General features: G+C 40.0%; 1 protein-coding gene across 9 annotated transcripts in view; it reads right to left on the minus strand.

Moving 5' to 3' along the window:
* PTPRM (protein tyrosine phosphatase receptor type M) overlaps nucleotides 1-25,759 on the minus strand; it is a 710,086-nt gene that overhangs the window by 118,471 nt on the left and 565,856 nt on the right. For 6 of the 9 annotated variants that reach the window (XM_041721677.1, XM_041721656.1, XM_041774314.1 and 3 more), the window contains 2 exons: nucleotides 22,771-22,782; nucleotides 21,863-22,050 (listed from right to left, as the gene is read on the minus strand). In XM_041721677.1, the coding sequence (XP_041577611.1) occupies nucleotides 21,863-22,050; nucleotides 22,771-22,782 (200 nt within the window). The remainder of the gene's footprint in view (nucleotides 1-21,862; nucleotides 22,051-22,770; nucleotides 22,783-25,759) is intronic. The other 3 variants (XM_041721685.1, XM_041721667.1, XM_041721635.1) reach the window with 1 other exon arrangement.

Consider the following 25,759-nt stretch of genomic DNA (forward strand, 5'->3'; position numbering starts at 1 on the left):
TTTCTTAAATTCTGCATATGAATGAAATCATATATATATATATTTTCTCTCTCTGACAGGCTTATTTTGCTTATAATACAAAAAGGTAGTTAATTTAAATAAAGTCAGATGGGTGAGTCCTGATTCAATATGACTGGGGTCCTTAGAATAAGAGGACATTTTTACTGAGGGATGGCCATATGAAGAGGCATCAAGAGGGTGGCCACTTGCATGCCTCAGAGGAAACCAACTCTTCTGGCACCTTGACCTTGGACTTACAGCTTTCAGAGTTGTGAGAAAATAAGTATCTGTTGTTTAAGCCAGTGGTATTTTGTGATGACAGCCCTAACATTCTAGTACACTCAGCATACTTAGACATGAACTGTTCCCAGTTATGGATGCACAGATATTAACTGAAGTGACTCCGATGTGTAACCCAGAATGCCACTGTACTAGTTTACAATGGGGATATTCTCTTTCTGAGTGTCTCTTATGCCCACAGTGCCATGTGCAGTGGGGCACACTACCTAGAAAGCCAATTGTCATGCTGAGGCTGGTTTGGTGCCCACTGGGTGGGAATAAAGCAAGTGGAGGTTTTGGGAAGATAAGTCACCTCAGTGCAGGAAACTGAGAATGCCTGGTTCTGGCAGACACAGCTCTCCCTCTGCAGGCTGACATTCAGTGCTGGATATGCACATGCAATTTCTCCTTCTCTGAACATCCTCTTCATAGTGAACATATAGTGAACATTTGTAGTCTTAATCTTGGCGGGGGGGCGGGGAGGTGGTTGTTATCACTGATTTCTTAGTCAAGCCATGGTTCATGCAAGGAACAATACTTTCTCAATACTAAAATACTGTGACATGTTGATTAAAAGAGACCTACTCACAGAGGCAGACACACCCTACTGCCACAGCCGTCAACACACAGCGTCAAATGAAAGGCAATGTGGTCCGTTGGCTTACCATGGCTATTAACTCACTCCTCAGGTAGGGCTTATTTTGTAATGATATACAGTGGGCTACTCTGGCAGCTAGAATTAATTAAGAACTACATGGGGATGCCGAAGAGCCAGCAGCAATCTGCAGGGTCTTAGCAGTTAATTAAGGGTCAGAGAAGGGCCTTCCTTCTTTCTCCAGCTTTGTCTGCCATGTCGGGCCTCAAAGCTATGAAGTCTTGCATGTGCCGCCTTTTCCACTTCAGATTCCTAGTAGCAGAAGATGACCCAAGAGAGGTCATTACTGCATGGCCATCCTTATAAAATGCTCACATTTAGATCATCCTTGACAGATGGGAACATTTTCCTGTATATATGATCTTTGAAAAAGGCAATTTCACAACTTTCCTAAAGAGTTGGTCTATGTAGACACATTTATAAAAAAAAAACCCTTTGAAAGAAGAGTCAACAGTGTATGTTATCTACATAAACACATCTCTGGGCAGAAAACCAGGTCAAGAAAGTGAGCAAACATCTCAGCAGATGGGAGGGTCTGGGATTAATCAGGATAGACAGGTTTGAGCAGCAGCTCCAGTGGCCAGCCCTGAGCCCATCACGTCCACGGGCTGTACACAGAGTTCACCAGGACACTGTGCGGCATGGCCCCTTTCTTATTTTCAGTGGCTTTTTTATGTGTACCCAAGAACTTCAAATGAACTTATAAGCAATTACATTTCCACTGAAATGTATGATGTGATCAGGTCTTTCATTTATTTATTTTTTCATTTTGCCTCTGCTCTCACTGACGACTACAGCCATCCCTCAATCAGAAGTGAAGATTGAGGTTTAATGACTTGATGTATAATTTAGTTTTCTGCAATAGGCCTCTTCACTTTCTGTTTTGCATAAGCTGAGGGAAGGATAGCAGTTTATCAGATCTGCAAGGACACTGAAGATGTACATTTCAGCTCTTCCTTTTTATCCTCCAACATCCTTAGTTAGAGCTGTGTAGTCACGTGAAATTAGCTGCTGTAAAATATGACAAAAGTTCAGCCCAGGAGATAGCAGGTAGTTTGGCTTTACACTGCTCCCCAAAATAAACATTTTTAGGAAGCTCTGGCTGCTGCTGTATAAATATTATCTTTACAAAGATTCCAGGACTTTCTTTTTCATTAGATCCATGGTTTCTCAGATTGTGTATGGGGTATGACCCGAGCAGATGTAAGATGTTGGCCAAAAAAGAGCTAAGGAAATAGTGTGTCCAATCCATTCAGAATGCCAAAATGAGATGTTTTGTATTGAGAAACCAAAATTCCACCTGCAGACATCTTCATGTTTTGACATAGTTATTTTCTTTTCATATTTTATTTTCTTCCTACTCATGTGAAATTATAGGCACACAAAATATACTAGTTTTTCCATTTGAATCACTGTTATCTGGATGCTTTAAAAGCCATTTCAGTGCTAGAAACAGAAAATAGTTAAAAAGCTGTAGCTCAAAAAAAAAAAAAAAAAGCTGTAGCTCTTCCAGCAGCACACCTGTGATAATCAGTAGAATATTTCCAGTTCGCCATGCCAAGAGAGCTTTAAACATGCAAAAACACATATGCACACACATAGTGCACACACGTGTACAAAACAAGCTTTTACAAATCTTGATCAATTAAAGCTTTGCATTTACGCTGGGGGATTTTAACTAGTAAGATTCTGAGAGTTCGTATCATTGGGAGATTGCCTTTTGAAATATGTTTATTTCTACATATCAAACATTGACAAATAATTTCAAAGTCTTCTTTCTACTGTTCCTTCACTTGATCATACTTACTTCCCTTACTGGAAAACAGCGTTACCGTGTTTTGGGTGGGACATGCACCCATTGGTGGCCAGTACCAGAGGATGAACCCACCTCCCTCTCTTTAGCTTTCTTCCGTGGTGCCTCTTGGGTGTTGACTAGAGCAAGTCTATACTCAAGTCTGACTTTCAACACTTTCAAATAAAGTGAAAAATATACATATAGAACAAATAGAGCAAGGTCAGTTTGCAAGATAAAAATTCTTACATCAACATTCTATAGTCATGTAGTCAATAAACAATTTCCAACATTTCTGCTATTTGTTTATATTTTAGGAAATTGTGATCTGCCATTCACAATTAAAAGAAGGTTGCCGAGGATTCTGCATATCTGGTGCAAACAGAACTCCTTTTACAACTGTCTCATTTTCTCCACCCTTTTAGATTTTACAGGTCCAGAGTATGAAGGAGACCGTGAAGGAGATTTCACTTCTTTGCTATAGCCAAAAGGTGGCATGGGCTCTATAGTCGGCTGTCTGGGTTCAAATTCCACACCTTTCATGAGTTTTGCAACACAGGTATGAGACAGAAATCTTTAGGCTTTGGATTCCCCATGTCCATAGTGAGGAGGGTGTGAAGAGTTCTATGTGAGGAAATGCTTGGCCCAGTGCCTGGCCCACGGTTGATGCTCAGGTCATGTTAGTTGCTATTGTGATAAAAGGGTTGATTAGTTTTACCACCATGAAGATGTTCACCACTACCTGGTTCTAATAATTTTTAAAACCATGAAACTATAATGATTAGATTGTTAAACTTCAGCATCTCGGGCCTACATTGACATACCATAGGACAATTCTGTAAAGAGTTCCTTACCCTAATTATTCAACCACTGTGCATACAAGGTGCTATGCAGAGTGCTAGACACTGTGGAAACACACCAAAGAAGAGAAGGCTTCATCCTTGGGGCAGACACAGCTCAGCTATAACACTCATGAAACAGCAAACAGGATAGAGCAGGAAACAGAGGCCAAATTACATGGCCCGGACTCTCACGTGTGGTAAAGGTTTGGAGAAAGGAGAGATCCATGAGGACTTGATGGGTGAGTGAGGGAAGGCTTCACAGAGATGGTCCAGAGATGGTCCTAGGAGAACCAACCGGAAGAACATGGAAGGGGAGAAGGGATTCAGAAGTGGGTTCCAAGCAGAGGCAAGCAATGCCAGCTACGAAGATGGAGCTATGACAGTGAGTGAGGGTGAGGGAGGGGATGATCTGACCTGAGTGAAAGATTTTTACTACAGAACAAAAGGCTATATGGAGAGGTGCAGCAAAGCTTACTGATAGGAGGTCATAACCACCCAGTCATAACCTCCCACACACGGGAGGTTTCTTTTTTTTTTAATTTTTTTTTTTTATGATAGCCACAGAGAGAGAGAGAGAGAGAGAGAGAGAGAGAGAGAGAGAGGCAGAGAGAGAAGCAGGTTCCATGCACCGGGAGCCCAACGTGGGATTCGATCCCGGGTCTCCAGGATCGTGCCCTGGGCCAAAGGCAGGCGCCAAACCGCTGCGCCACCCAGGGATCCCCCACACTGGAGGTTTCTAAGCACAAGGGAATGTATATTTCGGTGGGTGAAATATTATTCAAGACAGCAAAGCCTGATGGTGGTGTAATAACTGATTCAATTAGAGATCGTGACCAGGTAGCTCTCGCAGTGACCCAAGAATGGAATGCTGAGTGAAATACGTCAATCGGAGAAGGACAAACATTATATGGTCTCATTCATTTGGGGAATATAAAAAATAGTGAAAGGGAATAAAGGGGAAAGGAGAAAATATGAGTGGGAAATATCAGAAAGGGAGACAGAACATGAAAGACTTCTAACTCTGGGAAACAAACTAGGGGTGGTGGAAGGGGAGGTGGGCAGGGGGTGGGGGTGACTGGGTGACGGGCACTGAGGTGGGCACTTGACGGGATGAGCACTGGGTGTTATTCTATATGTTGGCAAATTGAACACCAATAAAAAATAAATTTATATAAAAAAAGAATGGAAGGACCCAATTTGAAACATAGTAAAAAAAATCTATTTATGCATGCATTGAAGTGTGTACACAAAATTCCATTCTCACGACAGTCCTTTGAAGGAGACATTAATCCCCTTCGCTAAATGAGGAGTTGGAGGGTTTAAGAGGTGCACCAATGGCAACCAGAGCACAATGCCAGAGGATGCTGGGAGACGGCTTGAGATTTTAAGACATTCTGCCTTCATTCATCCCTTGCCTAAACATCAGAGTCATTTCTCTACCTACCTGCTTTCATATTTGCTTTTCTGCAAAAGTCTGAACACAAGAGACACTCTTGGAACCATTACAATCCTATTATTAACCTCTTCATAAATCAAATGGACATATCTGAAAGAGGATGCTCCGATTTGTATTATCCATTTAATCACAGTTTTAAAATCTACTACTAATTTTTTATGTAGTCACTCTTATAGCTTCTACCAGTTGCAAACTGCAGAAAAAACATGCTTTCCACAATGATTGTGGGCTGAAGGATAATCACGTGTCCCATAAATTAAGGGGAGACCCCACTAGTAAGCCTTCAACATGAGATGTTAGAACGGCATCTGATGTCAGTCAAAATCCCAGTGTGTTCTTCCTTGATTAGTTATGTATGCAAGCTCTTGCAGGAATGCTCCCTGAGGACAGAGAACTTCTAAACTATCATCTACCCTTGCTCTGAGTTTTCTAACCTTTCTTAACAGGGTGTTCTGGCACTTACAGAGGTATCCAGAATCTGTCTCCAAGGCTCTGAATGTCTAATGGTACTTCTGAGGGTCCTTGTGGGAAAAATGTTTATAGGTCTAATTATTTAACAAATGCTTAGAGGAATGTCATACTGAAAAATGGTCTTCCGCGAGCAATGCCAGCACAGCTCAAGCACTGATTAAATTGTTTTGACATAATTGCCAGTTCATAAGAATCATGACAGCCACTACTCAAACAATTTTGGAGGGAAAACTATTGAAAAAAATCACATGGGAAAAGCTTTGGAAAATCAATTATGAAGAATCATTTATTTATTTTATGAGAATGCTGATGTCAAATACTGGCATTTTTTAAGAGCACCAAAGTTATCTGACCAAAGCAGTAATCGTGGCTAGAACTCAAACACATAAATTTAAAATTTTTATTTAGTGCAAAATAGATCAAATTCCATGTTCTCCAACCTACCCTATGTTCTTTAAAATGGTTAGGAGGTCAATAATATTAATGAGACCTGTGCCAGGCTATAAACAAAAATTTGGACAAGGAAATTGGACATCAAGACTGTACACAAAGCATAAACCACTGAAGACTCGTGAAAGATTTACTCCCCAACAAAGCAGGGAGCTGCCCGACAATAAGCAATGGCAGCCAGCATCGGTGCTCTGAGCACAGTGACAATGGTTGCAGGCCCGTTGGGAGCAGGCCAGCTGCCCCACCATGTAAGCACTGGGTGCTGAAACGAAACATTTATAGGACCATGTGCTAACAGAATATCCAGAGGAATTTCAGAAGGGAGGAGGAAAGTGAGCAAACCATACAGGGCTCTTGAGCAAAGCACTTTTCCTTTTATTTTAAATCACTTATCCAGCTTCATTTTCTCCTCCTTTCTGCTCATCAGACTTACAGTACAAGTTGTATTGTTCTTAAATTCAGGCAGCTTTGAACTACAAACACAACAAACGACAGACCCACATCCACTAGCTATTGCTGCTGTAGCTCCTGGTTCCCCCTAACCTCTGACAACGGGGGATATGTTTCCACTGGGATGATCTTGTTAGACATGAAAGTTTTTAGACAAGGACCTGAGAAGTAGAAAGAAGAGGTAGAGGACTGGGAGCTGCAGTGGGAGACTGTGGGCCTGGCTGTGGGCCAGGCTGTGGGGCAGCACCGAGAAAGAAGATGAATGTTGAGCCCCGGGAGGCAGAAGAGAAGAGGTGACTGAGCACAAAGAGTGGAACATATAACTCCAGTTTCCAAAACCCTTGTGACCATTGAGGAAAACTGAGCTGGCAAGGTGCTCACACAAATGATCAAGACTGGAGAGATCTGGAACTTTCCTGATAAAAGAAAATCAGGGGTGTTCACTCCATTTCATATGTACGTTCTATGTGGAAAGGCAAGGAGCAAAACCAGAAGGCAAAGAGGTCAGGGGTCTGGTCTCAGATGAGAGAAATGCAGTGACTGGCTCTGGCAGAAAGCATTTCCAATAATGGAAGAAGAAATACATGACAGCAAAGGATAGCAGAGGCCCAGGTTCAAGGGAGGCATGGCTGACGTTGTTACCAACAACACTGCAACCCTACAACCACTGGAACTATGTGACAACCAGGTGGAAAACATGATTTTAGGACATAAGAAAGTTATGCAGCCTTGCGTGGGTTCCTAGGTACTCATAGAAGAGAAAACAAAAAGAGATGGTCTTAAGGATGGAAACCAATATTTCGTCATCTTTTTAATTGCAGGGCCTAGCTTTGAGGGTCTACAGTAAACACCTGCTGATACATGAACGAGCAAATTAAAGAAATACTACCTTGTAGATGCTACAAATCCCAGGAATTCTGGATTGTCAGGAATTTCCTTATGATGAGATATTTAGACAGGAAGAAAGATATCTATGAGGATAAGGTTAAGCAATTAAATTAATCTTAGATTGTAAAATTGCTAAAATTTCTATAGTGACTGATAAAACTAAAGAGAGTATACAATTTCCAGATTAGTAGAGGAAAAAAAGCGGAAGGACAAAAATATAATTAATTAAAAATAGGCAAAAAGAAAAGAGTGAATGGAGAGAAGAAGAAAAAGGAGAACAAACATAAGGTGATAGAAATGAATTCACATATATATCAGTATTCACAACAAATTAGAGCTGTTCAAAGGAATAAATTAATAGAGTTTAAAGGTAAAAGTGTAAGACTTCATTGAAATAATAAAATCCATCTATGAGTGACAACTAAAATAGAGAGGTTGAAAATATATATAGGAAAATACTAATTAGAGGGAAATTGGCATATTTATATTGAAATTAGGCAAAATAAACTATAAGATAAAAATATTATGAAAGAAATAGCAGTGCAGCCTAATGATGTAATGTTCTATTCATCTGGAAGAGATGACAATCCTAAACTTGTTTTTCCCTGATAACTTGCTGGAAAATATATGACCTCTTTTAACATGTCTCTTTCACTAACTGTTAGATTAAATGGACAAAAAGCTAGTTTAGTATACAGAAACTCTAAACACCAAAATTTTTAAAAAGCTTTATCTAAAGACTATAGAGAACAGTGCACTCAACACTGTTGTTAAAATACACAAAATAGTTAAGAAAGTCAGCCATGTGTAAGGCTCTACGTAGTGTACACAAACGTCGATGAATTTCCTCTGCTCATAGTGTAATTAAGTTAGGAATCACTAATAAGAAGGCAATATAAAACTTTCCTATGCACTGATAAATAAAATACACACTCACATGCTCTAGGTAACTTATGGTCAAAGAAGAAATGATGATGAAAATCACAAAATTAAACACTCAAAAATCAATGATAACCATACTCACTCTTATGGAGAGAAAGAATGAAGAGTAAATAAATATTTACATTAGAAAAAAGAAAGCTTTAAAGTTAATGTGGTTAGCACCCCACTTAAGAATTTAAAAAAAGAAACTAAAAAAAAGTAGAAGAAAATTAATAAAGAGTGGGAATAGAAGGAATCTTTAAAAATGCAATATTCAAAATCAACAAAGCCAAAGGTTATTTCTCTGAAAAGGTGAATAATAAAATTAAAAAACCTCTGGCAAGAATATTCAAGAAATGAGAAAGACAGAAGTTGCAAATAAACATCATTAATAATGAAAAAAGAAAAAAAGGAAACTGAGTACAGATAAATTAGAAAGATAATAAAATATTAACACATATGTGCCTACATAACAAAGTTAGACAAAATGCACAAATTCCTATGAAAATATTAACTGGGACTATTGAAAAACTAGTAATTAAAAATTTTAACAGGAGGAAATTGCCAGATTTAGTCACTGCCACAGGCTACTTCCAAAGATAATTTGAATCTTACAAAAGAAAAAAAATACAGAGTGCTATCCCATTGATTTAAAAAAGTACATATACTTTTCATTCTAAAATGTAAAAAAGGAAAATAGAAGGATAATTAAGGGACTAGTCTCATTTATGACATAAATGCAAAAATCATTAGTGAACAGTATTCAGCAATGTTTAATATGTGTCATGACCAAGTCAGGTTTATTCCAGGAATGAAGAGTCGGTTTAGTATTAGAATATTAGTTATATTAGTGAACTCATCATGCTAACATATTAAATCAAGTAATTATTTTATATAACAATAAATGCTGAAAGAGCATTCTATCAAATTCAATATCTAGCCATGGTAAATAATATCAGTAAACCAGGGATGGAAGGAAGTATCACCAGCCTAATCCCAACTAATTATTAATCATTAAAAGAATTTTCTCTTAAAATCAGGACCAAGACAATGATGCTTACCAACCTAAGTTTTATTCAATGTTGTACTGAATGTTCTAGTTATCTTTATAAAATAAGAATAAATGGATACGATGAAGAAACAAATAGTCACTAATGAGAATAGACATGATTTCTCCACAGAAAACTCTAGAAAAATCTACAGACAAATCATTGAAATAAGGATAGTTGGAAAGTATTTCTGGACATAGAAGCAAAATACAAAAGGTAATAGTATGTGTGTGTATGTGCGCATAAACATATACACACCCACATATATACATACACACATCTTTCTATTTATGTGTATATTCTATATACTTGCAATAAAGAAAATGTAACTTTATTAAAGATTTTATTTATTTATTTGAGAGAGAGTGAGAAATAATGAATGGGGGGAGGGGCAGAGGGAGAGGGAGAAGCAGACTCCCCACATTGAGCAGGGAGCCTGACGTGGGGCTTGATCCCAGGACCATGAGATCATCACTCTGAGATCACGACCTGAGATCATGCCCTGAGGTGAAATCAAGAGTTGTGTGGTTAAGCAGCTGTGCCACCCAGTTGCCCAAGAAAATGTAACTTTAAAAGATGCTATTGCCATAACAAAAAAACTACACATAGCTAAAAGATGTACAGGATTTTATGGAGAACTTTTTGAAACTTTACTAAAAAATATAAAGGAAGATCCAAATAGATAGAGACATAAATCATATTAACAAATAGGAAAATATAATATTGCCAAGAGGTCAAGCAATTCAAAACGAAATTACACAGTTTTTCATAAAGGCAACTGTATAAAATGTCCACATTTTCTAGGGACAACATGATGTGTGGATCCTGGAAGCACAAAGCCTAAGGACTGCCAATACATTTCTACAGAAGAACAAAGGAGGCCATAGAAGAGCTCCTACAAGTCAGGAAGAGACCTTAACGCCTAGTGAGAAAAAGAGGCAAAGGACATGAATAGTTCACTAGAAAAAATTTTCACAAGGCCAGTAAACATACAAAGACCTATCTGGTTTTAGATGGAACAATAATGAGATACTCTTTCTCCACCTCTCAAACCAGCAAGGATTAAAAATAAAAATGGACTATCATTCATTGCAGCATGGGTGTGTTGAAGAAAGCATTCTCATGGAGACTGCTCATGATGAGTGTGATTGGTATAATCTTTCTGGAAAGCAAGGTGTTAATATGCATGAAGAACCTTAAGCTCCTCATACACTTTGAACCAGTGATTCCACCTCTTGAAATCTACCTGTAGAAAACAATGGACTGGGGCAGCCCCAGTGGTGCAGCGGTTTGGCGCCGCCTGTGGCCTGGGGAGTGATCCTGGAGACACCACAGGATTGGGTCCCACGTTGGGCTCCCTGCATGGAGCCTGCTTCTCCCTCTGCCTGTGTCTCTGCCTCTCTCTCTCTCTCTCTCTCTCTCTCTCTCTGTTTCTACGAATAAATAAAATCTTAAAAAAAAAAGACAATGGACATAAACCCAAGGAATTAATCATAGCAGTGTTCAAGACAAAGACTTTGGAAACATTTGTGGTACAATATTAAGTGGGAAAACACAGTATGAAACTATATAATGATTTTAATGCATTAAAATACTCAGTGTGCAGAAAAGGACTAAATATTGATGGTGGGTTTATGGGTGAGCGCTATTGTCTCTTTCTTTACAATTTTCTTAAAATTTCCAAATTTCTTTCAAAAAGTATGTGTTGCATTTATTTATTTATTTATTTATTTATTTATTTATTTGAGAGAGAGATCGAGAGAGCGAGAGAGCGTGAATGTGTGCAGGGAGGGGCAGAAAGAGAGGGAGAGAGAGAGAATCCTAAAGCAAATTTCCCACTGAGCCGGATGCAGAGCTCATCCCAGGACCCTGAGATAATGGCTTGAGCCAAAATGAAGAGTTGGACGCTCAACCACCTGAGCCATCCAGGTGCCCTTGTGTTGCTTCTAAAGGAAAACAGCAATAAAATCTGGACTTGGAAACCTTTCAAAACGTATTTTGTTACTCTGTATCCTACAACTATTTTCACCATTAAAATAGAGAAAAAATAAAAGCAAGCTTTCTCTTTAGGCAGATAGATTATGTTAATTGGATTTATAGTACATTCTTTTCATGTTTTGAGAAATAGGCTTAAAATACACGTAGTAATCAGCCAAGTGAAATACTTTGGCTATAAAATTGGTAAAGAACTCAAATGCATAATTACCTAAAGTACATAAATACAATATATATAAAAACATACGCTGTATATTTATAATTAACAATGAAGACATTATAACCATTCAGTATCTTTCATATAATTTCCTAAAAGTAAACAGATAAAAGGTATCGCTAAAGGGCAGCAATAAAGAGGGTGAGAAAAAATTTTAAAAGTGTAAGATACTGAGTAACATGGGCAAATTCCAACATGGATGTCAAATCACTTTTATTTCAAAAGATGCAAAAGAAGAAATTGGAAAAGTTAGCACATCTGCTTTCTTTTCAGTGATATGGCAAGTCAAAAAAATTATGGGCTCTGATTCAATATTATTTTGGTCTGAATAATACATGGAATGATAATGTGAAATGAAACAATGTGAAATGTGAAATAAATGAAGTAATTCAGAACATTTAATCCATATATTTCCTTATTATCCATGATCCTTAAAAAACTGGGACAGTGGGGATTAAAGATATATTGGAATTATGATCATGAACACATTTCAGACAATGTAAGGGCTTGACAGAAAAGTGTACTAAAATTGTTACCATATCCTCTCAATTCAAAGTTCTCAGTTTTTGGAAATGGGGTGGGGTTAGAAGAGTGAGAAGGGGTTGAGTTGGAGGAACGGAGGGGAGGAAAAGATAGAAATGTCCTGTTGGGATGGAAACCATCTCATTCAGAAATGCTGAATAAATTCACAATTGGCAGGGGAGAGCCAGAGAACTGCCTGTGGATCCTGAGCAATGGCACTCTACACAGCAGTGACTGCCAGCTGTGGCTCTTAGGCTGCCAGTCAGTGCTGCCCACTGGAAAACATTCCACCCATGGAAATATGTCAACCAAACTAGAAGTCTGGCATCCCTGAGTGATGGCACTACTGATGTCAGAGACATATAGTGAGGACTTGGTCTTCACAACTGATTGAGTTGCTTCAGGGAAGTTGAGTCATTTGCTGGAAGTTCCAGCATGAGGTCTCAGCTGACTCTTCAGTAAGGTGACAGGTCAAAGGCTTGGGACCCATATCCTCTGACTGGAAATCTATTGTGCTTTCTACCATATAGCACTACTGTTTGGAAAAAAATGATTGACTTTTCATATTATGTAGTCAAAGCTTAAAGGTGTTATCTTGGTTCTGCCTGGAGGTCATACAGCCAGTTAACAACACTGTCATCCTTGTGCTGTATCATCTCATTAACAAGAGATTCAACATCTTCCAGAAAAGATCTTTCAGAAAACCTTGGGCTTTCACACACAACTCAAGTTTACATATTCATTTTCTCCCTCCCTTCCTACCTCTACTGGGTTGGATGGCAGTAATAATCCAGGGAAACAGCATATAAAATCCATGATCTCCAGAGATATTGTTTGGTTTTAGCTTATCATTGGTCCTGGTGGGTTTCCACTGAGCCCGGCTGCCTGATATCTGCAGAATGAGTTTCCTATATTTCTCAACAATGAAAAACTAGAGCAGGAGAGGGGCAATGTTGGAGTGACCTCACTCTCAGAGCTGGGGCACCGAGCGAGATTAATGGGCAGCATCTGCTTCTGCCGAGATGAGGAAACACAGAGTTGGCACTGATGCGGGGACCCCAGGGCTGGATGGGTCCTCTGCCAAAGGACAGAACACTTCACAGCAAACAAAAACACAGAGAGGAAAAATAACACTCCTGCCATGAAATCACAAGTCAAATCAATAAAACACAAGGTTAATTTCCATAGGTTTGTAGCTCTGTGGTGTTGCATGCAGCAGTGACGGCATAATGGAAAGAACATGGGCTTTAGAGTCAACAGAGATGGGATAAATCCTACCACTTGACGGCGGGATGGCCTTGGGGAAGTTACTTAAATTTGGCATCATTTCCTTGTCTGTAAATGGGCATGATAATGATGTACTAGCTTTGTGGTTAGAAATATCCCTGTGCATGCATGCGCGTGCATGTGTGTCTCTGTACAGTGCTGAACACATTAGGTGTTAGACAGAAGTAGGTACCATCAATATCATGATCAAAACTCTCAGAGCCAATTAAGACTTTATGAAAAGTCAGCTCCTCCAAACCTTGCTCCCTGCTGAAATATGTCCACGGCAGCACAAATTACTTTTATGAGCTTTCAAACTGTGTATGATGATGACATATAGTTTCTCTCTCGGAACACGCATGTTAAAAAGCCTCACCTAAATAATTTTACATTATTTCTATTGAAATTAAATAAGAATTTTAAAGCAAACGTGGTTTACAAATATGATCCTAAAATTTTCAAACACATGGTTGGCATTCAGTGAGTAGAATGATTAGCTAGACCCACATCCATTAGTACCAGTTTAATACGATCGGTTATTGGTAAGGTCCAACTTGGTCAGCACAGTTTTTTCTCATTGGCTGTTGCTAACTCACTTGATCCTGTTTGATGGTTTACATCATGGCGAGTATTTTGTTGTAGTTCTATCCATCTTTAATTTCATCTTCCCTTCTAAGGGTATATGTGTTTAAATACACGGGAATTAAGTGAGCAAATATAAAGTAACTTCTATTTAGTAGTGTTTGTCAAACATCTATTGAATGAGCCAATTAATAGATAGCCTACCATATTATCAGTTAAGATACTGCCTGCTGTATTACCAATTGATGTGTTGCCTACTATGTTACTTGAACTCAGAGCCATGAGACTGTGGAGGGCCAGGTTGTCTCTGATGGGAGAACCGGGAACGCTCTTGGAGGAGGTAACATCTGAGTTGGGTCTAACAGAATCAGTCACATGAAGAGGGAGCTGGAAGTCAGTGTAGGCAGAGGTCACAAGGTGAAGAACTGCCAGAGACATGAAGATTCTTGGGGCATGAGAGATGAGTATAAGGCACATGGTAGAAGGTGGCCGCAGTCACAAATCAAGCCTGAAGGGCAGGCCAGAGTCAAGTCATGGAGGTCTGAGTATACTATGCTAAGGAGTTTCTTAGTTTTGGAAGGAATCCACAGCAGGGTTTTGAGCATCAAATGTGATAACATCTATGTTTTACAAAGAAAATTGATTGCAGAGTGGAGAAGAAGACAGGACATGAAGTGTGGAGAGGTAAGTTGGTACTGTCATGATGGTTCAGGAAAGGTGAGAGGACCAGGCAGTGGGGTCAGAGAGGATTCATAGGGATGGAACTGGGAATGATCAGGAGGGTGAACATTCTGGACTTGTAAGCTGCTGATGGGGTGGTAAGGGTGAGGGAGGTGGCAATGATGGCCTTGCTGAGGCTTGCTAGAACAATTTCGTGGGTGGCAACATCATCCAACTGATCCCAAACACACGAGGTCAGCGAGAGCTAGGACACAGGCACATTTACAGTCCCTCTGGGCCAGGTCCTATGACTAATGCCATCCGACACTAAAAGCATGTTAACAAGTGGGAAAAGTACTCAACTTCTCCCAGGGTAGAAAATTCTAACAACCAGCATCCAAATGGAAACCAGACAGCTGACCAGAGGCGCTTCAAACAAACTGGTAAATGTCTACCGCCATCAACTCTCATCAGAGAGAAGACATAGTGTTGTAGGAAGTAACAATCTTCAACCAAATTTTCTGAAGTTTGAGCTTGTACGTGATATTATCAGGGGCATGGGCAAAAAGCAACTGAATTAAGCCAGCTAACACATAAGAGGTCCTGAAAGCAAGCAGGACAACATGGAGCATGCAATAAATAGAACAGACACTTTTATATTCACAGTTCAGAAAAAAATAAACCAAATACTCAGTCAAATCAACCCTTTCTATTGCATTATTTAAAAGTATGCAGAAACTTTTATCTACTAAGAAAGTTTGTATCAACACATGCACTTGACTTGCCCCAAATAGCTGGAGCAACTTCAAAATTTCAGGTAGAAGGGTTTTTTTTTTTTTTTTTTTTTAATCATTCTCTCCTGGACCAGCTCAGCATCACCATAATAATTAAAGGAAGAAACATGTCAAAACTCACTTGGCTGCTAGAGCCATTGGAGCCACAGCTGTTGTGATTCTTAATGCATTTACAGTGCTTGCCAACGCTCCTTCTAACTCCGCATCCTTAAGCTTTCAATGGTTGTGCTTTGTTTGTTTTGTATCCTGTGGAATAGAAAATAACCTGCACTGATTGTGGCAATTGATTGACTCAGCTGGTGCCTCAGAATATGAAATGGGAACTGAAAAGCACATCTGAAAAGTGTGTGGGCTGGAGGTGAGCAGGAAGGGGGTGCCTCCACCCCAGATTGCGCGCCGAAGCATGGAACCAGCTGTGTCAGGCAATGGTTCTATCAGCTAAGTAACACAAAGTACCTTTAATTCCACCTGCCCCTTCCTCTGTTTTCAGATCTCAACAAAGATGCTGTGGCGCACCACGCCATTCTTAAAACTTTTCTAGAAGTATGTACAGTTCTCCCTCTGCCAGCTAGCCTCCAGCAGGGGAGAGATGGGCATCCCTGGGGAGAGCTGTCCTCCCCACGCTCTGCGGGTGTCCCCACTGAGCATCCACGTCTGTCTTCCCATCCAAGGGTCTGTCTTGTCTAAAGGCATCTGAACCAGAATGAGGAATTACAAGTGCAAGGTCCACAGAGTGGAGGCAGCTTTCAGGGGGTGGTTTATCTTTAAGTTTTGTTGGGTGTCCTGAGGTAGGACGCAAGTAAGCAAAAAATAGACTTGGAAGGGCAATTGAGATGTTTTAATAATAATTCCTTCTTCACTTGCTACAACTTCGTCAAATATGCACACAAGCATCCAATGTTAACATGGTGCTCCATTTAACAAAATTGGCTATTTTACTTAGAAAAGAGGGGGAAGGATGAGAGAGGAGAACTTTTTCTTTGCTACCAGGAGATGGACATCCATCCATTTCTTTGCTACCAGGAGATGGACATGTTTAAAGAAAATCAGGGTTTCAGAAAAATGCATAGGTTGTACTTTTTTTTTTTTTTTCATAGGTTGTACTTAAGCCCGAAGATTCTGGCATAATATCTTCAATTTCCCAGTTTAAATTGAGCTGAAAAACAGTTTCCATGTTCAATTATACAATTAATCACCAGTGCTTGTACCCTTGAGAAATATACAGGAGAAAAGTAAGTGGGATGAGAATAATACTTTTCTAAATATATTTAGATATATATGTACACACTATTTTTTTTTCAAGAGCAGGCTGCAAAGAGTTACTTAGGTTGTAAGTTCTAGTGCCAGCAAATGGAAAATAAATTTTTGTGCCCCACAGCAATATTATTAGCTAATGAAACAGTGCCATCTGTGTTTTTCAGGATGCCCTGTCTGGGAGTAGTTTCGACGTGCTGTCCTTTTATCTGAATTCTACAATGATCACGAAATGTGTTCTTTCAGATTTAAGTGACTGTGGTCCTACGGAAGGTCAACGTCTTTTCTGCTTGGATCCCCAGAGGGACTTTCAGTCATAAAATAGAGAAGGAAAGAAAGACTTTTGGGGACCCCAGAGGGGGAGGAATTTGCTCTCCAAGCCCGCAGGGTCGCCCCTGAGGCTCCCTGTGGCAGGACGCAGCAGCCAGTAGCTCCCACTTCCGGCGCAGTGAGAAGGGACAGGGCCCCAGACACCTGCATCTAGGATGGGGTCCATCAGTTTAGGGAGAAGCAGCAGAGTCACCGTGACTCCAGAGGACAAAGGCCCAAGTCTCTGGGGGCAGGATGGCCCCGTCCGACTTGTGTTCCTCATGGGCAGCTATCTCCTTTCTCCCAATTTTGGTAAAACCACAGCTGTTCCCCCAGAGGCTAGCATAGACTGCTCTCTGCTTGCTGGGAGGAAGAACACCTCCTCTTCTGCAGCAACATAAACAAACTTGCCCTTTCTGCTGGGTCTTTCTCCAGAGAGCCCTGATCCACTCTCCGATGACAACCTGCCATTTTCTGTTCAATTCAGCATGTTTACTTTTTTTATTGTGATTCATGTCTGAGTTTCTTTTGAATCAAATTACTGCATCTCCCTGGTGAGATATGCCATATGACGATCTTGTTAGAACAAAATCAAATATAAAATTTGCACTCAGTGCTACTCAGTCTCGTACCCACCACATGTTTTCCCTTTTGTTTGGACACACTTCTGTCAGCTACTTGAATGGTAATGAATCCTTCCAGCGCCTAGGACAGTTTTCAGACATTTCTGTCTTGGAATAGATAAAGACAGACTGGTTGAAATGGTGTCAACAGAGAGAAAGTCACTATTTCAAAACTATTTTACAATGTAGATGGCTAGTTTTTCCTGATATACACGGACTGAAGAAACCCAGAAAGACCAACTGATTGAGCCTGGTGTGTCAAGGCACTCACTGGAAACTTTCTTAACATTTTATCCTCAGAGATGTAACATCGTTCATTGCTTCAGTGAGTCATGAAGCCAAGCATTCCATAGCTTTTTTTTTTTTTTTTTTTTTTGAATGGGAATGGAGCAATGTAGTTCACATTATGCTTTCCAGTGAATAGTTTCCCTCTCCCCTTTACGTTTCTGGGTGCTGGTATTGTCTTTCAAGCAATTCCTGTGTGCCTCATACACATAATGTTTAAAAAACTAGATGGTTGCCAAGTAGTGCAGGTATGAGTCTCCATCCAAATACAGGAGAGACCCATGTTACCTGTCTTTCTTCAGTTACCATGACTTCCAGAGTAACGTTCAAACTTCTTGGTGTGATGCTTTGTGATCTGAGCCTGACCACCCATGACCCTTCGTCCTACCGCCATTTCTAAGTATATCCCATTGTCTAGATTTTGTATCTACCTGGAATCTGCCTTTTTCTACATTGACCTGGCCAACTCCCTAGCTCATCCTAGCTCAGTCTGGTGCCACAGACTACCCAACATGCCTCCAGTGGCCTTGAAAGTCCTGCTGCAAATCTCTCGCATGGGGTTTAACTTGACAGGCATGTTGTAGTCCCTGTACGGCTGCTTCCTCTAGTGGGGCGAGCTTTCTGAGGTTGAGGGCAGGGCAGAAAGTTCTCTGCATTCCCCAGTACCCAGCAGTGTCAGACTCTGAGCATGTATTTTAGTACACACTGGTGGACTAATGGGCATAGCAACTTGTTAAATTAACTACCTCTCCTCCATCTTTTGTTGCCAAGACACCCTAGAACCTTTTTAAGAAATAAACAGTATTTGGTGGTCGACTGTCACAACATTCCCTAGGACTTTCCTAATTTCTATATGAAAATATTCTTTTAGAAATAAAAGGGGACAGAATATATCTTGAAATACTTATTTTCTCAAACTCCTTGTCCACAGAATCAAATGTATCTACCCATTTAAGTTACTTATTAATGGGAACTTTTGATGATAGGTGCATGGCAAGGAAACCATCGAGTGTTTTAGATGAAGCAAAAATGTATGGAGCCATAAAATGACTGGCTCACTCTATCCTCAGAGTGCTGAACAAGAAATGACAGAGATGTACTGAAACCACAAGGTGACACAGTCCCCCCAAAAAGAACATGGTGTGAACTTTTCTCTTGGATCTTATCATAAGTATTTTCCTCTTTTACTTAGTTAACACTTCAACTAAATGCCAGATTCAATTCTAGCACTTATGATGCTAAATGAGTTTATCTCCACAACAAGCTTATGAGGTGGACACTATAGGTATTCCATTTTACAGATGAGGAAACTTAGGCCCAGAGAGGTTAGGTACCTTGCCCAAGGTCACACAGCATAGAAGATGCAGGGCTAAGCTGGAATATGGGCAGTCTGGGATCAGAGTCCATATCCCAAACCACCACAAGATTCACACCACACCAGTCAGGGCACTCCTGACTTCCAGTGTGGATTAAATGAAAGGATGCACACTTAGCTGCCAGGTTCATAGGGCTGTGTGTGGAGCACTAGGATTAATCCCTACAAAATCTTCCATTTCATAATTCTCCTCTTAACCTTCCTGTTTGTTCCTGCTTTCCTTTCTAGCACATGTTCTTTTTAAGTTTTTTTTTCCTTTCTTCTTCTTTTCCTCTTTAAAAAAAACAACAAACTGATAACGGTTTTGGTGTTTAAAAGCACTTACACCACCAGTTTACTGAGATATAACTGACATGTAACATTTTGTCAGTTTTAGGTGTGCAATGTGATATTGGTATATGTATATATTATAGTCTTCTCTGATCCACTGAACAGCTAGGATGAAAAAAAGAGTTTTTTTGAAACATAATTAATTAATACATTTTATTTCAGTGTAATAACCCTTAATAAATCATCAATTAGAATATGCTTCAAATGAATATAAACTGTTTTAGTTTGTACTTATAAATCATATTTCTTCAGGAGATATGAATGGGAAATGATTTTTGGGTATGCTTTCAAATATGCATCATCTATAGTGTGTTATAGGAAGTCTCAAGGTATTTTTACATAGTCCATGAAAAATTGGACTCAGGTGATTTTATGAATTGTTCTTTGAGCCTATAACTAATCTCTTTGACATGAACATCTTTAATAAACATTTGAGCAATATCTGCATTCAGAATATTGGATAGAACTAAGACATCATTTCTATTCATTAGGCTTATATTTTCTCACTAACCTAATTTTGTCTTTCATAAGATATTAATGCTTTTGGAAGTCTTACTCTTAATCCTATTAATTCCTAAGCTAGCCTTTAAAAGTGCATGAGGAGATATGCAGAGGCAGTCAGTTTCACCAAATTACAAGCTAAATTGCTAACAGTAGATCTAAGAAGTTGGGGGTTGTTAAAATGCAGAACTTCATCTGAAAATATTGCCTGGACTGAAATCCAACCCTAGAGGCCTTAGTTTCCTTGGCGCAGCAGCCTTCTGAGCCGAGGTTATAGGCAACACAGGAGGACGCTCCGGTCAGCCGAGCAGAGCATGTCTCCGCTGGCCTAAAGACCCAGACTTAAAAGAGGCATAGCTGTGCTGCAGCTCTGACTGCTGTAATGAACTCTTTGGTGATTCGGCTCAGAAACGGAGCTAAACCCAAGACAATGCAGCATCTGGGGCATGAAATGAAGTATCATGAGTGTCCCCGAGAGGAGAAAGAAGCAGAGTTTGAAATAAGCAGAGTTTGAAACTCGTAGGTTATGGAGGTGGTAGGAACTCGTCTTTAAAATACTTTTTTTATATTTTATTTTTTTAAAGATTTTATTTATTTATTCATGAGAGACATACACAGAGAGAGAGAGGCACAGACACAGGCAGAGGGAGAAGCAGGCTCCGCGCAGGGAACCCGACGCGGGACTCGATCCTGGGTCTCTGGGATCACACCCTGGGCTGAAGGTGACGCTAAACCGCTGGGCCACCCGGGCTGCCCTAAAATATTTTTTTTTAAATAAAGATTTTTATTCATTTATTTGACAGAGTGAGAGAAAGAGAGAAAGAGAAAGAGAAAGAGAGCGAGCCCAAGACAGCAGAGCAGCAGGCAGAGGGAGAGGGAGAAGCAGGTTCCCTGACAAGCAGGGAATCATGACCTGAGCTGAAGGCAGATGCTCAACACCTGAGCTCCCAGGCACCCCCTAAAATACTCTTAATTCCAGACAAAATGTTTCCCAATCATGAGCTGGTTAGGTAGATGTAGTGCTAGAGACACACTCTAAAATGTCAAGAGCTATACATCTATATAATCTTGTTTTTACTGTACACAAGCTGATACTTTTTCATCATCAATGAGTGTGAACTAATTTTATTTAATAAGGTAAAAAAAGAAAAAAAAAATAAGGTAAAAAAAGAAGTCCAGCCCTGCTCGCTTCCTCCCCTTCACTGGCTTCGCCCATATGCACACACTCAAGTGATGGTACACTTCTTTGAATCAGACTTCTTCAAATCAGTTAATTCTCTCCAGTTCTTGAACGACTTTCCAACAGAATTAGCTAATGACTGAGGTGGTAAAGTGAGCCCTACATTTTAGAAAAGGTGAGAAAATACTGCTGTGCTGGAAATGCCCCAGAGAGCTGCCCACCCTAGATCCCGGTATAGCCGCACTCTCTCTGGGCTGGCAGGACAACAGCTGTCACAGCCGTGACACTAGCCAGCCCCTTTACAGGGAACTAATCTCCACCACATGACATCACTGGTTGGTCTGTAATTGCTTTAAGTGGACAGTTTCTTCCTGGATAACTACCACAACACTATTAGGATTTAACATCATAATTACAGAAAAAGCCAAGAAGCATAATCATGAGTGAGGAAAGAGCCTGGTAGGCCTCTGTTTCATTGCATATTTATGAGGAATAATGGAAAAGGTGAATTGGGCCTCCTTTTTCCATTTTATGCACGTTACCTTCCCGGTAATAAATCTCATGGCCAGATGGGAACAGACCCCAGGATGACATGCCTGGTCCCTTTCTGGCAGCCCTCCCGGGTCCCGGCGGTCAGCTGCAGGAGCTGGGAGCCCGTCCCTGGCATCACGTCCAGGATGGCAGAGAAGGAGCTGTGGTGCGGCGCTTGTGCTCACCTCGTACTCCTCCTTGAAGCCATAGCTCTCAGCACACTTCATTTGCGTGATGTGTTGAAGCAGGTCTGCCACCCTGATGGCAGGGTGGAGCTGCCCAGTCTGGTAGGGCACATCAGCCGGCTCCCTCTTCTTGTAAGTGTGCGACTGCACCAAGCTGCTGGTGTCGCTGGCCATCGTGTGGCTTTCGTCTAAGGAAAAGAAGGCCATGATGGAAGTGAGGGGGACCATGGGCTATGTGGGGGTCACTGAGAATGCTAAGAAGCTGCTGCTGAAACCCCCTCCACCTACAGCTTCAATAATCCCTACGGTGGCTCAGCAAAAAAAGAAAAGTTAAAATGTTTAGAAATTTGAATAGGATTGGCAATACTGATAGGAATGAGGCAGAAATCTTTGTTTTTTTTACAAAGCAGTCCAAACGATATATTGGTTTCACAAAGCTAGTCAGTAAGAACTCTTTAGCCTTTGGGCACTCCAGTTTATAGAAGTTTCAGTCTGAAACTTCACCAAGGCCTGGCCCCAAACCAGCCTTGTATCCTTCCAAAGATTGGTTAACTAGTTTGTATGATGAAGTAAATAAACTCTGTACAAATGTTCTGTGAGCAAAAGAAAAGTGCACAAAATGGGTTGGCTTATAAAGCTAGCAATGAAAATGTGGGCTCAACACATGAACTCCAAGGAAAGCAGAACTAGGAAACAGACTGGGTCTGATGAATCACTCGCATGCTCCAGTGTCAGAAAGCTTGACAGAAGACTGGGGACCAGCACATCACACATGGAATGTTCTACAAGAGCTAACATGCAGGCCGACACACAGCAGAACCAGCTGGCTTTGTCAGAATCTACAGATAAGACACACACTCCCATTCATTCCCTTCACACCTTTTCCATGGGCGAATGGGGGAACTTACCATTTATTGGCACTTTTAAGAAGGTACATATCAGGAGAAAAGAGGAGAAAAAGGAAACAGGGCATAAGCAATAATACCGTGTGAATAATTACAGGTAGTCTTTTGTCTGTGCTTTCCTTTGATAGTTAAGTTTTCTATCTGTAGGTGCTCAGAGGTCAAGGCCTCAATTCTTCCATCACCTTGGGATGGGAGTGTTTAATATAAGCACTCAAAAACAAAAAGGAGGTTAAAATAGTATCATAATTGCTCTTCATTCCCCATGAACTAAGTAATGACTAACTAAGTCTTATTTGTATTCGACACATTTTCTTGTTTAAATTTCCTGAACAAGTCAACCAAATTGTACTACAAAACTAATGTCAAAATTTGGTCAAAAAGCCTAAAGAGGCTATATTTTAATGGAAGACTCCTAGCAAATTAGATTAATGAACTGCAGAAATTGTAGCTATTAAAAAATATCTTATGCAGGAAGGAAGGTGCTATTAGATTAAGAGTTCCACATGCTACAGGTTAGCTCATTATAATGCTGAATCCCTTTAGCTGTTTTGTGATTAAGGATGTGTCACATAAAATATGTTAACTTCCCTTAAAAATGAGAATGTTAAATCAAAATTGATTTCAGGTATACAGAATTAAAGATTATTAAAAAAGTGTATGCTCATTTTTTAAAAATTACCAGATTGTTTATCAATAGGGACTTCAGCTATGGTTATTCTTTCTCTTTTCTTTTCTTTTCTTTCCTTTTCTTTTCTTTTCTTTTCTTTTCTTTTCTTTTCTTTTCTTTTCTTTTCTTTTTTCTTTTCTTTTCTTTCTTTTCTTTTCTTTTCCTCTCTCTCTCTCTCTCTCTCAGAGATTCAGCTCCAAGGGAAATTTAGTTCAAGGACACTTGGTTAGCTGGGCCTGTTATCTGAAACCTCAGTTCTATCTGCATCACAAAGCACCTGGGGATGCATGGTATGAAAGGTGGTACACAAGTGTGTAGCTATGTTGCTGTTGCTGAAATGGGACCTGTATCACTACAAGGTGGCTAAAGACACAAGACAAAATAAAAAAGAGTGGTAAGTTGATTTTATGATTTTGTTTTTCATTTGGATTTGCTTTGAAATTAGCCATTCATATGTTCCCATCTTATTATAACAGTCACAAATAAACTGGGAAATTTCCACATCAGGTTTGCTTGCTGGCAACTGCCAAGCTCATAAAACGGGATACTGAATCCATTGAGCTTTTAGCTATTCCAGCAGGAAGTTCTGTTCTTTATACTAAAATAAATGGAACATTAATTAGTTTCCCCCCTGTGCCTCTTCTCATTCTCTCAGTTTTGTACCTTTTGGGATGAACATAATTAAATGCCCTCCATTGTGGACTGACCTTCTAAACTTCCCCTAAATGAATCATTTGGGTCTTTCTTTGTGGAGACACCACAACCTGGTAGGGCTCTGGTCTTAGGGCTAGGCATTCTTGGAAGGTGTAATTCCCAGAGTGGCCACCACTCTTCCCATCGTACCTTAGCACACCCCACTGCATTATGATCTTGGCCTCATTACTAGTGTGCAGGGCCCATCTTAAAGCATTTAAACACTACTGAGACCATCTAAGACATGAGTGCAATTATCAAGTACATAGATATCAAAGAGGGAATAGAAGGATTCTCGTGCCATCTGTTCTATGAAACTGGGTCACCTACACTATTAGAAATTCTGGATTTCACCAAAATTAGTGATTAATCAGTTCACTCTGACTTAAAAAGAATTATTACTGATAAAATATATCATTTGTCATTGACTTCCTGTATTTATTTAAAAGTTACCAACAATTATTTCCACTAAAAATTATGCCTAGAAGGAAATCAGAAACAAAGCTTCTCACAGTTCTGATGGTTTTTGAAGAATTTGTGAACCTATATTCTTTAATAGACTATCTTCAATTCTCAACAAACCAGCTGAAAAATCTAGAATTGAAAAGAGTGCTATGTTTTTGAGGTGTGTGTGGAGTCTTCTATTTACCTATCTATAAATATCTATCAACATCTATTTATCTATCTGCCTACCTACCTACCCTATCTACTTGTTAATCTCCCTCCCTTTTTTTGGGGGGTGGGGGGTAAGAAAATGATGTAAAGGCACAGTAAAGCTCTATACATTATTAGGCTGGCACCTTAACACATAAGAATAAAAGGTGGAGATAATAAAGGATTTAAGGGTGCCAAGCTCCAAGTCACAATAAAACGCTCTTGTCTTAATGTAAGTTGTTAATAGTGCTGTTTCCCAAAAGTGCCAGAGTAGATGTATGTACAGCTTATCTTCTTCCCATGGTGTCAAGGGATCACCTCATTAATCCTTACTATGCAATATACAGATTCACATCTGCACCAAACACCGTGGGAGGAACGGTTCCCGAGCACTGCCATTTGCTGCATTGGTACATCTATAAGCCAGACGTGATAACAGTTATTTGTCAATCTGGCTGACTTACTCTTCACAAATGTGCATCATTTCTGCTACTTGAATTGTCTGTTCAAGTGATTCCCTTTCGGTAAAGAAGCCTAACCAAATTTAAAAGATGTCATTAGTGTTCATAATAACAAAGCAGCGACTTTAAAAAATGATATTTGTTTAATAAGCTTATCTTAATCCTGCTGTGCAATCTGAACATTTTCTTCCCTCTGACAGTACACATCTCAGCCCTCCCCACTCCAGCTTCCCCAAGGTCAGAATATCTACTAGAGGAGCTGTAGAATGAATGCCGTGGCACACAAAGAAATCGCAAATCTTTGCCTATCAAAAGATGCTGCAAATGTCATCTGCATGTAGATGACATTGTTCGGGTGCCTAAAATTAGCCTGTGCCCCTTACTTACGAAAAGAATAAAAAGGCAGCCTTTCCTCCATCTAGCTGGTATTAAAAGGGAGGAGGGCTTTAGTGAGCTCTGTTTGTTAGCCTGCAAAATGATGCAAATTTAAAAATTAGGGTTTATGTCCATTCTTTAA

Source organism: Vulpes lagopus, chromosome 1, assembly GCF_018345385.1.
Source record: "Vulpes lagopus strain Blue_001 chromosome 1, ASM1834538v1, whole genome shotgun sequence".
In the NCBI taxonomy this organism is placed as follows: Eukaryota; Metazoa; Chordata; class Mammalia; order Carnivora; family Canidae; genus Vulpes; species Vulpes lagopus.